This window comes from Macaca thibetana, chromosome 8 (genome assembly GCF_024542745.1).
Source record: "Macaca thibetana thibetana isolate TM-01 chromosome 8, ASM2454274v1, whole genome shotgun sequence".
Taxonomy (NCBI): domain Eukaryota; kingdom Metazoa; phylum Chordata; class Mammalia; order Primates; family Cercopithecidae; genus Macaca; species Macaca thibetana.
The window spans coordinates 37276295-37291503 of NC_065585.1; the positions used below are offsets into that span (position 1 = coordinate 37276295).

Below are 15209 nucleotides of genomic sequence, written 5' to 3' on the forward strand. Positions count from 1 at the left end.
ATTTGCTACGTTAATCTACTTAAGTGCTGACAAAGTTTTTTCTTAATCATCTGTAATACATCTATTTCTTAATAAATTATTAGTAACTGTTAGACAAAAACATTTTGTTCAGAAGAGAAGTTTTAAGCACTACCACATCAGCTAACTACTCTATTACTTTTGCTATGTGTAGAATTACAGAACTGCTTGTTTAGCTGTTTGTGTAAAATAAAAAAAAAACTTGAAAAGAAATTATTTGTGCCATATTTTGTTGATTATATGTTACAAATGCATTAAAATGATTACCAAATTTATACACCTAGAATGCATAATTTGATATATATGTTCTATCTGTGAAAATAGTAACATATTTTATAAATTTTATATCTTCTGCGTGTTCGTAAAATACCTTGACATTCTTATACCACTGATTGAAAGGTAAAGATCTGTCAGTGGCTGCATTATGATGAATCTCTTAATCTAATCATGGATGTATTGACATGCTGCCTCCCCAGAATTTCATTTGCTGTTATATATCTGATATGATATACAACACAGCTATGTATTAGACTTTACATCCCTTAAAATGGAGACTTAGAAGAAAATTTGAAATTTTTCTATGAAAATATTGCTGAAATAGTCTGTAATTGTGTATTTGAGAGCTTGCAGAGAAGACATTTAAATAAGTGGTTTTGAAGAAATATGTGCATTTGTGTTTCTACTTATGTGTGAATTAACACATTTATATAGGCACCACTATTAAAATAAGAAAGTCACTAGAAGAACATATTCAGAATGTTGAATTTTCTTTTGAGAGGCAGGACACACACATTACAAATGTTCAGTGGAAACGCTGAAATCCTTAACTATAAGCATATTATAAATAGAGTCTTATGCATTCTCTGAATAAAAAATCTTAAATGTCTTTGAAAAGTCTAAGAAGCAGCTATGATACCCACTGATGTCTAGAAGATGGAAATATTAATTTTATGCAGACTCTGGACCTCAGCCTTCATCCACTAGTGTGAAGAGGAGTTTTAATGGTGAAGTTAATGAGGAGGTCTAGCTTTGTATATGCTTATCCTTTTATTTCCTCCTCTCCCTCCCCTGGGAGTTGAGGGATAGCCTATTTTCCACTATGTGGACTTAACATAGGGGATGCTAAAGGCTTTTACGTATGTAGTAAAAACATACATTTTCAAATGATTGATCACATTTGTTTACTTTTCAAACTATAGTAATGTACACCCATATGGGGAATAAGAACTGTGGTCTCCAGACACCTGCTGAAAGAAAAGAAAAAGCCAGAAAATACAAAGCAAGCTCCCCATTTTTTTCACCAAGTGCTTCCAAACTAAAACACATTTATGGGTTTGGTGGAGGCACATTCAGAACCAGCCTGTAAAATGTTGTCTTCTGTCATGGTAGGAAATAGTGTCTTCTACTTTAGGTTTTAACTGTTGACTCTTTAAAGATTACACATTTTAGTATCATTAGAACTATTCATAATAGCAAAGACATGGGATCAACCTAAATATTCATCACTGATAGACTGGATAAAGAAAATGTGGTACATATATACCATCTAATACTGTGCAGCCATAAACAAGAACGAGATCAAGTCCTCTGCAGGGACATGGTTGGAATTGGAAGCCATTATGCTCAGCAAACTAATGCAGGAAGAGAAAACCAAACACCACACGTTCTCACATGTGAATGATGGGAACACATAGGCACATGGTGGGAAACAACACACACTAGGGCCTATCAGGATGGGGGCAATGCAGGGAGGGAGAGCATCAGGAAGAATAACTAATGGATGCTGGGCTTAATACCTGGGTGATGGGTTGATCTGTGCAGCAAACCACCATGGCACACATTTACCTATGTAACAAACCTGTACATCCTGCACATGTACTCCTGAACTTAAAAGTTGAAGGAAAAAACAGAACTGACCAATAGCATCCTTTGAAAACTGAACTAAGACAAATGGAAAGTAACAGCTTATGAATTACTTAAGGGGTATTTGTTTTTGATAGAAGTATTCTATGGTTCAAAAAATTAAAGTTCCCAAAAGGCGAGTATAGGTCTTCAAGACTGTACCACTTAATTTTTGATATCCCAAGGTGGGGCCAGTGAAGGAACACTGCTATGTAAATTTGATGACAGTAAAGCAAATAGATACTAACTTATGTGCTTGTGTTTTTTTCTTTTTCTAAAAATCTTTACTAGAAGGATGTGAAGTTGGTCATTGGAGCGAATGGGGAACTTGTAGCAGAAATAATCGCACATGTGGATTTAAATGGGGTCTGGAAACCAGAACACGGCAAATTGTTAAAAAGCCAGCGAAAGACACAATACCGTGTCCAACCATTGCTGAATCCAGGAGATGCAAGATGGCAATGAGGCACTGTCCAGGAGGTAGGTCTCGATATAATCACTACTGTGTGCTGTGTGCTTTCTGAATTCTCCTGCTTCCTAACCACCCTCCCTTCCAAAAATAAGTATTTATCTTTGAAGGAAATCCGATAATATTGGTGAGGGGATAAAGTTTTGTTGTACTTACTTAAAAACAAATGCTTCAGTTGTGAAAAATATGAAGGGCATATTTTATGACTTTCATAATACCTTAAACATAACTTAGGAGAGTACCTTAGTAATGAGCTTTCTAAAATGAGGTTTCTAAATGTGTTTTGGTGGCTTTTTCTGCAAATGTACCATAAAAGCGGGTTCTTATGAAATCAGGCCTTTGCAGATGTTGCTCTGAGGGAAGCGGCCAACTTTCAGTTGAGAAGAGTTTAGATTAGAAAGGTTTATGGAGTCTGTAAAATCATCTGCATCGTTACTAGTTGAAGATGACAACTTAAAATAAACTTGCCCAAACACTGGGAGGAATAAACATTGTCTTAATGTTACCACAATTAGCCGTTTCTCTTTGTTTTGATAATAATTTGTAGAAAACAGCTACTGGTATGTGTGTGTTTACTCAAATCTTTGTAGTAATTGTGCTGATTTGCAGTAATTATTCTGTAATAACAGGATTAGGCCCATTTAGAAATTGGAAGAGCACATAGCTGAGGAGCTGGCCGACACAGAATCAGTAAGTTGAAGTGCGGGTCTGAGCCCTGTCACTGTGCTTGTCCCTAAAGCAGTAATCACTGGGTTACATTTATTTTATCACGGGCGGATGCTACGTTGCCATTCGCTCAAAATAGAAGAGCAAAAAAGAAAGTTGTGTTTGGAAAACTGCTCTGTAAAATAATCATAACTTTTGCTTGCCTTCATTCTTTCTGTGGGTGCATAACTTTTCAGCTTTATGACCATAGCCCAGAAAGAGAATATATAACTGCTTAAAACAGGTTTATATCCGTGTTATGCTGCCTCATAGAGAATGTCTATGATCCATGGAGAAAGACAAAACTTTTAAGACTCGAAGACTCCAGTCGACCTTTGAGAACTATTGGATCCAGATTCAGAAGCTACTATTAGGAAAGCAGCTTTTCCTCTTGAATTAGTTTTGCTTTTCCTTACTGGATCTTTGAAACAAAGTTTTTGTGGGTCTGCTTTTCACTAACAAGGATGGTTTTGTTCACTTAAACTAGGTATTTTTCAGTCAAAATATAAGAAAATATTTTCTTACAAAACTAATAAGCCACTTCTTGGATAGCTGAAAGCATTTAACCTGCAACCTTCTCCCTAAAAACAAACCTGATGTATTCAGGTATTGGAAATAAAGACTTTCTTTGTTGTATATTGTTTATATAACTAGCCCCTCCCCCATTCCTCTTCCAGCAATGTGGTCCCCCAATTGTGGTTTACATTAATAGCAAAAATTAAACTGAAAATGCTCCTGTAACAAACATGCTTGTGTGTAAAAGAGGCAACACATTTCCCTCCTCTCCAAAACTCTTTATTTTGACCTAGCCACAGTCTGACTTGAGAATTTTCTAGATAACAGCTAGACTGTTAACCATGATATTTATTTCATTTGTATTTTTCATGTTAACAACAACATACTGTCTTAGTCGAATACAACTTGATACTGTCAGCAATTTAAATGATGCCAAAATAAATGCTTATGTATCATCTGCTAATATTCTCTTTTTGACAAACCAGTAACAGACTGATTTAATTCTTATTGACGTTTTACCAAGTTTTACTTATTAGGAAAGACTAGCTATAGCTCTAATTCTTGTATCTACATTTTCAGTTTAATAAAATCAATTTTATATAACCTTTAAATAGGTTTTCAAAGTTATATCAATTTGTTTACTGTTTCATTAAAAGGAAGCTAAATATAATTGCTGAGCGAAATGGCAAATTATTCTGTAATAAAGTAACTTATATTTACAAATGTAGGAAATGAAAATTAGAAAATTAGCTCTGTAACTTGAGCACCGATTGATAAAAATTGGCGTAACTTCCAGGGGAGTATCCCACCTTGCCTCAGGTGAGAGAGGGAAAAGTTCCTTTCTTCAATAGGTCACGGCAGCTAATGGAAGAATGGAGAAGAAAGCCACTTTATCCCTTTTTACATCTTGATTTGATTTCAGTGATCTGCTTTGACAAACCATGCAAAAATGTAAGTTGTAATCAGGTTGGGAATACAGGCATTTTTAAGATCTTTGCAACATATGTATGGATTTTTCTCCTGTTGGAGCCAATCTTAACCTGATTGCACACAAACGCAGCCTTAAGCTCCTTCACACTAAAGTGGCAGCACATTAAAATCAGCTGCTTTTGATTACTGAAAGGCACAAGTTAGAGGTCAGTGTCATGGTATAGTCATCACTATGCATATAAGATATTACATTGAAAACTATTAAATATGAAAACATAAATGGCTTTAAGAGTTTGTTTTTTTTTAAGTGTAATGCTTAGCCTAGTTTTTTCCTTAACTGTTATATGCTTATTTACTTTCTTTTTTAAAAAAAAAAAATCAAAGAATATCTGGAAATGTCTTAAGTAGTAGATCAATTTACACTTGAAACACTCAGTCTTCATTCCCAAACTTTTCCTTTAGATCAGTTATCTTGCTTTTTCATTTTTGATAGCAGAACCTGTAAGGTTTCTTGGGCTTTTCCAACAATCATTCTTCAGGGTCCTGGTCTGGAGCTATCTGGGTCCCTACGTCGTGTCAACTTGTTAATTCCATGAGCCCTGACAAGTCACTTAACCTCTCTTGGCCTCCATTTCCTCGTTTGTAAAATTGAGGGTTTGGGGGCGGGGGTTAGGTGATCTCTGAGGTCCTGTTCTGTTCCAAAATCTGATATACTAGGATTAATTGCCAAAAGATGCAGGCAAGTTCTGTGGCTGTCATATGAAGTTGAGGAAGAGACTTGGAAGGCCAGTAGCATAGTTTCACAACAAAGGATCTGAACACTTTCCCAGTAGCTAGCTGCCCCCTGCATTTGCCAAACTTTCCACATCCAGCAGCTTTCAGCTTCCTACTTCAGGGAGGACTCTGCTTAGTCCTTCAAAGACTAACCAAGATTATTTTTAAATCTGTACATGACCTGTGAATTAGCTACCAACATAGCAGACTGATTTATGGAGAATGACAGAAGAGAAAAGGGAGCATAAAAGACCATGGAAAAAAAAGAGGCTGGGCGTGATGGCTCATGCCTGTAATCCCATCACTTTGGGAGACCAAGGCAGGCAGATCACAAGGTCAAGAGATCGAGACCATCCTGGCCAACATGGTGAAACCCTGCCTCTACTAAAAATATAAAAATTAGCTGGGCATGGTGGCAGGTGCCTATAGTCCCAGCTACTCGGGAGGCTGACACAGGAGAGTGTCACAGGCTTGAACCTGGGAAGTGGAAGGTGCAGTGAGCCAAGATCGCGCCATTGCACTCCCACCTGGTGACAGAGCAAGACTCCATCTCGAAAAAAAAAAAAGATGGATACTGTGAGAAAAAAATATTGAACACTGAGTATAGGAAACAAGTGAAAGAAAGAGTGAATAATTTGAAAATGAAAGCTGTACTTCATTGCAGATATAACTGTCTCCACTCCCTTTGCCCTCTCCCTGAGTATACTAATTAAGAAAATCATGTTGGGACCAATTTATGAATAACCTAAAGCTTTAAGTGGAAAGAATTTCAAGTCTGGGCCATGTTGTACATTAGGGAATATATTAATACAAAAGTATGAACATGCCTTTTGTCCTATATTTAAATGACACATGAAAGAACAAATTGTGGTTGCTAAGGTATTATGTTGGAGGATGCTCATGTACAGGACAAAATGTCATCTGTAGGTGGCTATGGTCTTCTACCCTTTCACAAGAGGATTGACCAACATCATGATCTCAATCAGAAATATTCTGTTCTCTCTGTATAAGACTCCCTGCTTTTTTTGTCAAGCCTCATCACAACTCATTTTGTTAATTTATTTCATCAGATATTTGTTGAGCACTGCTATGTGCCAATCATAAGTCTAGGCATGGGATTGCTCAAAGAGTCCTTAGCTTTTTCTAGCAGGAATAGCTGCAATAAAGAAGTGGGCGAGTGTACATAATCTCATGTGGAGACAAGGGCTGTGGAGACAAGTAGGACAGGGAGCTAGTGAATGGGTCAGGGTATACTATGTTATGTAGGGTGATCAGGAAAATTGAGGAAGTTACATTTGATCAGAGATCTAAATGAAGGATATACTTTGAAGCTTTAAGGGAAATTATTTTTGGAGCATCCTTGATTCTCCTGCCATATTTTAGGGAAGAGGAAAGAACTGAGCTCCATGGAGGCTCTAACTGGTACAAGGTGTTACATAACAAGTTACTAGTGGTAGAACCAAGAGTAGGACCGTCATCCTGCTGCTTAGGAAACCTGTTTTCCTGTGCTTTTTCCTTGGTCTTTATGATAAAGACCAAAGATAAAGCCATGGTTGTCCAACATTAAATTCCCCAACTTTTAACCATTTCTCCCTTGATGCAGAAATATCATTTTACTTTTGCCCCACAAATGCTTTTAAACAACCCTGCCATCGCCATCCCTTCCAATTTGGAATCACTGGTGAAACATATCCCAACGATCATTGCATAAGAGCTAAAGTGTTGAGCCACTGGCTTTGTTTTGATTCAGCTTCCCCTGTGAAGGCCCTACTCTCCTTTAGAGTCATTGGTCCTTGGTTGGTGGGGGGAAAATGTGGCTTCAAGATTGTCGTTGCCATTCTTAATCTTTCAAAGCCAGCCTTCTAGAGAAGACGGCCTCGTGTGGAGCCACATCCGACATTCATCTCTGACCATTGCTCCTTGGCCTACACAGAAGCCCTGGGTAACCTGATACCCATCTCCACATCAGAAGGCTCTGTGCCCAGCATGTTTTTTGCTTTTTGACACATTTCAAATATCAGACTCTTAGAGTAATTAAGGTGATGCTTTATCATATGCTGGGATAGCCTTCTGCCTCTTTTGCTCATGGCGGCCTCAACTCACCATAGTGCAGGTTTTAGTAACCACACAGTAGTTCTTTAAACTCCAGTCACATTTTCTTAGTACTCTGATAAAATGTAAGTATGAAATCTGCTACCATATACTATTTTAATTTTAGAATATTCTTTCTTTATTCAAAAGTGGTTCTTGGTAGGAAACAAAAGAATTAGCCGCTTAGAACTTTAATCTCTGCAAAAATCTACTTTTTAAAAGGTGGTAGTAGTAAGACTTCTCCAAACCTATGTTTTTGTGTGTGTGTGTATAAACTGACAGCAACATGTGGACTGGGTATTAGATAATATAACTAAAGATGGTTGTAGATTGTGATAGATTAACCCCAGAGCAGGAAATAAGCACATTTTTCAATGGGACGGGGTCAAGAAAATATGCTATGGACATATGTTCTTTATTTCTCTATATTTTGTTTACATTTGAGTCACAATTTATGTGGTCTGCTTTGTACATGTGACCCTAAAGAGTAGCTTGGAAGAGAAGAGATAAGAGACAACCTCTTTTCTTTTAGAGTTTGTCAAGAATGTCGATATTAAAATTTTTATGTGAAGAAGAGAGCATCTAAAAGGAAATTCTTATTGCCTTTCTGTTTGCTATGCTAAAAGTGTTATGTCTCTCTGAGAAATCAATGATTTGTGTTAGTCATTTTAAATTAAGCAAGTGATACTATTTTCCAGGTACTCTGGCTACATGGAAGCTAATAGTTGTGTGTGTGTGTGTGTGTGTGTGTGTGTGTGTGTGAAGGGATTATGAACTGGGAGGGTAACCCTTAAGTAGCCACTTTGAAAATGTTAACGTATAATTATTAAGTTGGTATTAAACAAAGATCCACTTGCCTCCAAACATTCCTTTCACTAGCTAAAGTGTCTGAAATTCCTGCTTCAGGGGTCTTAACAGAATCTTAAGATTAATCCCCCTTCGTATCCCCAGCCCACCCTCGGTTTTAAAAATATTTTTGCTCATTTTCTGAAAGTGGGCAGAGGATAGCCAGTGGCACCTGGTGATGGTGGTGGTAGTTTTTCTTTTCAGGGAATAATTTCTTTCAGATTGACTAATTTTCACATATTGGAGGGTAAGGGTCTGAGGAAATGAGGGGGGCAGAAAAGGGGTCTCTAAATTAGACACAGTCTTGGGCATAGACATGGCCATAGACATAAATATAAGGGGGTGCAAAATACTCAGAATGTGGAGGATGAGGGGGTGGGCATGAGACAACTTTTCTCAGTTTTCTCAGTTTCATTTTGAGACAATCCGAGTGCTGGCCTTGCTTGCCTGCGGGGCAGGCAGTGAGTGAACTAGTGGAGGAAGACACACCTTTGTGCTATTCTCCACAGCTTCCCATCTGGAATCTCTACGAGCCCCATTTCAATGTAGTCTGGGGCATCACATACTAGTTTCTTTTATGGGTACTTGTAAAAAGAATTGCTCAACTACATATGCCACTGAAGACCCAAAGTTCTATGCAGTAAGCTACTCTTTTGGTAATATATGTAAAACAATTTTTACAATATTCCAAAATAAAAACAACTTTAATAGGACACACATGGTGTCAGTGGTAGATATTTTTCCCCCTCTGTACAGGAGACTCATTTTTCCCTTTTATAAGATAGGAAAGTCTTAAGTATAAATGCCCTAATCATTTCTTGGAACAACTTATTCTCAGCTGGGCCTGGTGGCTCACATCTGTAATCCCAGCACTATGGGAGGACAAGGGGGCAGATCCCCTGAGGTCAAAAGTTTGAGACCAGCCTGGCCAACATGTGGTGAAACCCTGTTTGTACTAAAAATACAAACATTATCTGGGTGTGGTGGTACATGCCTGTAATCCCAGCTACTTGGGAGGCTGAGGCAGAAGAATCTCTTGAACCCAGGAAGTGGAGGTTACATTGAGCTGAATTTGTGCTGCTGCACTCTAGCCTGGGGGACAGAGCAAGACTCCTCAAAAAAAAAAAAATTATTCTGCCCATCACCTCATCAGATACTTCTCTGGGATCTTTAAATGGTGTTGATAAAAAGAGCGGTCAGTTTGCTCATTTAGACTTCCTGTAATACTTCTCTAGCTAGTAGATTAACCTAGAGCTGTATGTGTAGATATCCTTCACTATCAGAAGACAAACATTTTACTGAAAAGAATGACCGAATTTTACTAAAATATCAGCATGATTCATGTCATCGTACAGAAGTAGTTGAGATGATAAAATTACTTTGTGTAACAGAGGTGTAAATTTTTTACCATTAATTAACCTAAAAATGTAAAGGCAGCAGTTTTTGCTTTACAATTGACCTGTTAATATGATACTCAGACCTAATGTTACTTTGTATTAATATTATTGTCTTGTGTTTGAGGACTTTGGAAACTAGGAGCAAAATAATTGAGCTTGTCAAGAGACATTTAATAATTGATGCTGTGTCCATATATCCTGCCCATTACTCAAAAGATTTAGTAAGAACTTAATGTACAAAGACATGAGATAACATGGTAAAAAAAAAAAGTAAACTATTAAAACTAGGAATAATTTAAATTAGAATAAGAGCTCAGGCCCGAATAAAAGAAAAAAATAGGCTATTTGAATCTATGTCGGTTGAAGTAATTGAGCCAAAAATTTGACTTTAGGTTTGCTACCAGGCAAAGGGAAAAAGTAGATGTGGTTTTAGGTTGATTTAAAATAAATGATTAATTTTAAAATATCAATTTAGTAGCAGCTTTTAGAGGGGAAAATCACATATGTATGTATCTATATACACAACACATATTTACACATGTATGGTACATGTATGCATGCACATATATACAAATACTTATTCCAATTTCAGACACATTAAAGTGTGCATGTGTGTTCGAGGAGGTAGTAGGACTTATGGAATTGAGGAAATTCTCACAAAAATAAGAATACAGCTCAGTAGGGAGGCAAACGCTAAACACATTTCTGCAGTATTAGACTTCTCAAGTGGGAAATCACATGGTGGATGATGTCATCACACCACCCACATCACATACATCCTTCCAAAAGGTAGAAAGCAGCTTGGTGTTTATCCTTGGATGAAAGCTGAAGGTGTGATTTTGAACTTGACTCAATAGTGGCATGAGTAATACTGATTCAGGACTTTAAAAAAATTGTATAAATTTAAAGGGTACAAGTGCAGGTTTGTTGGTGTATTGCATAATGGTGAAGGTTAGGCTTTTAGTGTAACCATCGCCCAAATGATGTACATTGTATTCATTAAGTAGTTTCCTATTGCTTATTCTCCTCTCAGCTTCCCAGATTCTGAGTCTCCAGTTTCTATTATTCCATACTGTACGTCCATGTCTACCTCTTATTTAGCTCCCGTTTATAAGTGAGAACATAAGAGTTTTCTGTTTGAGATATTTAACTTAGGATAGTGGCCTCCAGTTCCATGGAATCAAAATGTTTTGACTTATCAGTTGTTTTTTGCAGTAATCACCCAGTAGGCTATTTTAATGAATATGGTATGCCTTTGGAACTTCATGGTATCTGTTAATGTAGGAAACGTGCAGATCTACATTTATATCAGTACAATTCAAAATTGTAAAAATATGGAACCAACCTAAATGCCCATCAAAGAGTGGATAAATAAAATGTATATATGCACCATGGAATACCACTCAGCCAGAAAAAAACAATGAAATAATGGCATTTGCAGCAACCTGGGTGGAGTTAGAGACTATTATTCCAAGTGAAGTAACTCAGGAACAAAAAAACAGATTTTGTGTGTTCTCATTTATAAGTAGGAGCTAAGCTATGGGGACACAAAGTCATAAGAATGAAATAATGAACTTTGGGGACTTGCGGGGAAGGGGGTAAGGGAAAAAAGACTACACATTGAGTACAGTGTACACTTCTTGGGTGACAGTCAGAAATCACTACTAAATAACTTACTCATGTGACCAAAAACCACCTGTTCCCCAAAAACTATTGGAAAAAAAAACCTCCCCAGGTGTTTCTAATATGCAACAAAATTTGAACCAAAAAAGGTGCAGACATGTTATATTGTGGGGACAGTTATTCTTCAAACTTGTCAGTAAACATGTATTTTCTAAAAAGATATTCTTTTTTTTTTTTTTTTTTTTTTTCCCTGAGACGGAGTCTTGCTCTGTTGCCCAGGCTGGAGCGCAGTGGTGTGATATCAGCACACTGCAAGCTCCGCCTCCCGGGTTCGCGCCATTCTCCTGCCTCAGACTCCTGAGTAACTGGGACTACAGGCACCCGCCACCACACCTGGGTAATTGTTTTTGTATTTTCAGTAGAGACGGTGTTTCACCGTGCTAACCAGGATGGTCTTGATCTCCTGACCTCGTGATCTGACCGCCTCGGCCTTAAGATATTCTTAAATAAGGTCAGGAGTTGCATATTTAGGTGCAGAGTTGTTTCTGGTGATTATCTCAAGGCCTGCATTTGTATTTTTGGATAACCTTTTGCAATTTTTTTTTTTCCTCTCCAAGGCTGGCCTTTGATCATCTTAATCTGTGTCAAAGCTATTTGTTATGAGAGAACCAAGTAGATTTTGAGTAACTGTTTACCGAGTTGCATTGACTTTTAAAAAAATACGTTACAGGATGCCTTCCAATTTCTCTTCCAACCTACTTCCCCAAGATAATCCAGTGTTGGAGTTGGGATTTTAAGCAATCTGTGATTTTTCTATTGCCATGTCTGTAGGTCCATCGAATCAATTGACTAAGCATCCGTTACTTCCTCTGTTCTAAAGAAATGGGAGAATTGGGAGGAAGGATTGATACAAACAAGAGAGTTTATAGCCAGGTTGTGGAATAAGAAAATGCACATTAAAACTAAAAGGCAAAGCTTAATTTTTAAATTCTTGAGTGTCAGGTAAGTATGACATTGTTACAGACTCTGATACTGTAGAACAAAAAGGGAGTTTTTAGCTGCCATTGTCAGGGAATAGGAATAGTCCCTGAAGAGGAAAACTTATATTAGGAGGAGTGGGTAGAAACCATGTTTAAAAAGGGGGATCATTTTAGACAGAGAGAACACTGTGAGGAAAGATACACCAAAAATGTGCCTCATGCACCCAAGGGAGGGTGAGCAAATGAACCTGGCTGAAATGCAGAATTTGTGAATGGCAGTCACAGAAGCTCACAGCAAAAAATATAAGTTGCAGCCTGACTGAAGTGTGTCCATGGAGAAGACAAGGAGTTTGAAATTTTACCTTGTACACTGTGGAGAGCCATGAGACATTTGAGTGTGAAGGTGTTTCAGCAGAATGCTGACTGAAGACGGAAGTGACTGAAATGGTGTTGGTAAAGTGTTAGGAAGAGAATCAACTGTACATCCCTGATTTACAGCAGAGCATTAAACAGAGTCTGAGTCTGATGAGAGAATTAGCAGAGAATACTTACGGGTTCTGATGTTTATGCGTTTTTCTGTTGTTTGCTTTTCTAAAGAGTGGAGGATTTTTGCCTTGGCTTGCGGTCCATTGTAACCCCTGTATCTCTTTTTGCCAACTTTCTAAGCCAAGCGATTCCCTAGTTTGTATTTGTGCAGTTTTTTCTTTTTCTTTTTTTGAAATCTAGGCACAATTTGCTTTCACCCTAAATGAACTATATTTGTTTCTAACTACTACTTTCATCTGCCATTTACCAAGGTCCTTGGATGTAGTATTTTCTATTTTCTAGCTTGCCATGTTAACCTTCTAATGGGTTTCCCATACCAGCCAGCTTGGAGTACTCTGAAAATTTAAAGTACACAAATCAAATATTATTCAGGTCAAGGATGAAAATGTTCCTACAAAGTTCAATTTGAATTGTATAATCTAACATGGTTTTATCTAGCATGTTGCTGACTAGCAAAAGCAGTGTCCTGGAACATTGAGTTGAAAAGGATTCTGAGTTAAATGCTGTGTTCAGGAGAAAACCATGTAGCTAATCAATTTGAAGTTTGTGGCGCGAAGTGGGAAGCAATGTATTTTGTGTTCATTCCTCTGAATTCTAATCCCTTGACCTGTTCTGCTTACAACTCTTCCTGCTGCCTACTCTCCAGGCTTACCTATAGGACACACTTGGACATCTTTGACAAATAATCGTCTAGCTTTTATTTTTCACCTTCAGTGATGGTGGATGTGTTTGTATGTTGGAAAAAACAGAATTGAGAAATTGAAATGGGGTTTTAAATTTGGTGTATGGCTGGTCTTGACCACTTATGGGTTGAATGACAAGTCACTTTATTTCCCAAAGCTTAGTCATGTATGACATGTAATCTCAACAAGATTCTTGAGAGCAGTAAAGGGACATGCATGCAAACAGGTGAGCTGTTACTATTCTGCTACATTTTGTTGTAGTCCTATTGTACATTATACAATATTTTTCATCTTTGTTATAGCTGGCCTGTTTTTGCCTCTTCACTCTCCTTTAAATTTGGCCTACCTTGTGGCTTCAACTATCATTCAGACATGCACCTTCCTCTGTGTCCCAGTCCCACAGATTTGTCCGTTCGTGAGCACTTTTCCCTAGGTGTCCTGCCAGCGTGCGCAACCAAGCATAGCTAAAGTGTAACTGTCTTTGCAAAACCTCGTTTCTCCTGGACAGCCCCCCTTTACAAAGGCATCACTAGTCTTCCAGTTACGCAGATTCGCAGTCCTATCTTAGAATCTTTTCCTCACATTCAGACAGATTAGGAGACGAAGCTTTGCCCAACCACCTAAAAATGTATGAACTAGAGAAGTTTACTTAATCTCTCTAAACTTCAGTGTCAGCATCTATGTTACAGGGATAACAGATGCTTGCTTCACAGGGCTGTTATGAGGATTAAAGGACATCATTCATACTTTGCCTAGCACAAGGTGAAGGATCAGAAAGTGTGAGTTCTTTAAATAACTACCCACCCAGTCTTACATCTCAATGCTCCACACATCTTCATTTTTATCATCTCTACTCAAAGACTGTTAATTCTCTTTACCTAGAATGTTGCTATAACTTTTGTTGGGCAGAGGGAGCAAATGTTAATTTGCATTTCAGCGAACAGGTGTGTCAACATATACAAAGGTGAACTCGTTTCACTTCATCTACAGTGTAATATAGGCAGTAAAATTGAAACATTAAATTTTAAAAATGGTAGGAACAGGCACTGAGTCTCCTGATTAGCGTAGGGCCTGGAACAGAGGAAGCCTCAAATATTGAAAGAATGAGGGTTACAGGATGAACAGGGCAGGCTAATGGTGGCTGAGGAGGTGAGACTCCAGAATATAGACCTGGAGTATGGGACAACTGAATAAATGAAAAGGAGGGTGAAGGAAAAAGATAAACTGGGCAAAAATGTGAAAATATGGGATGTATACAGCCTAACATTTACTTAAATATGGAGAGCCTGTTGAAACAATGCATGTGTTAGGTAGCAAAAGAATAAAAATTGGGGAAAATAATAGAAATAAGGAAAAAGAATGAACTCAGGAGATAAATCAAAATCTGTAAGAGTTGGTTACCAAATTGAATCTCATAGATTGGCCATCCCAGAAGAATTTGAGGTTTGCAGAATTCACACAGGGAAGAAAAAGTTATTGCCCATTTGTGATGATTCATTGACAAGGATATTTTTCCTTTGGAAATTTAATTCCTTAAACCATTATATATTAGTAATTCAATCTTACAGACAGCATGGGGCTTGTAGAAGAGAAGGAAACTCTAGGCCTAGATTCAGAAGTGATAAAACTAGATTCTGTACAAGATATCATTGTGTATGGGTTTTTCTCAGGGTTTGGAGAGAGACCTGGCAAGTAGGTATCTGGACTCTCATCCTTGGTTGAATAAGGT

General features: G+C 37.7%; 1 protein-coding gene across 3 annotated transcripts in view; it reads left to right on the forward strand.

Annotated features, from left to right (window-relative positions):
- Positions 1-15209, forward strand: part of RSPO2 (R-spondin 2) — a 168660-nt gene that overhangs the window by 106967 nt on the left and 46484 nt on the right. For 2 of the 3 annotated variants that reach the window (XM_050800276.1, XM_050800278.1), the window contains one exon: positions 2212-2400. In XM_050800276.1, the coding sequence (XP_050656233.1) occupies positions 2212-2400 (189 nt within the window). The remainder of the gene's footprint in view (positions 1-2211; positions 2401-15209) is intronic. The other variant, XM_050800277.1, reaches the window with a different exon arrangement.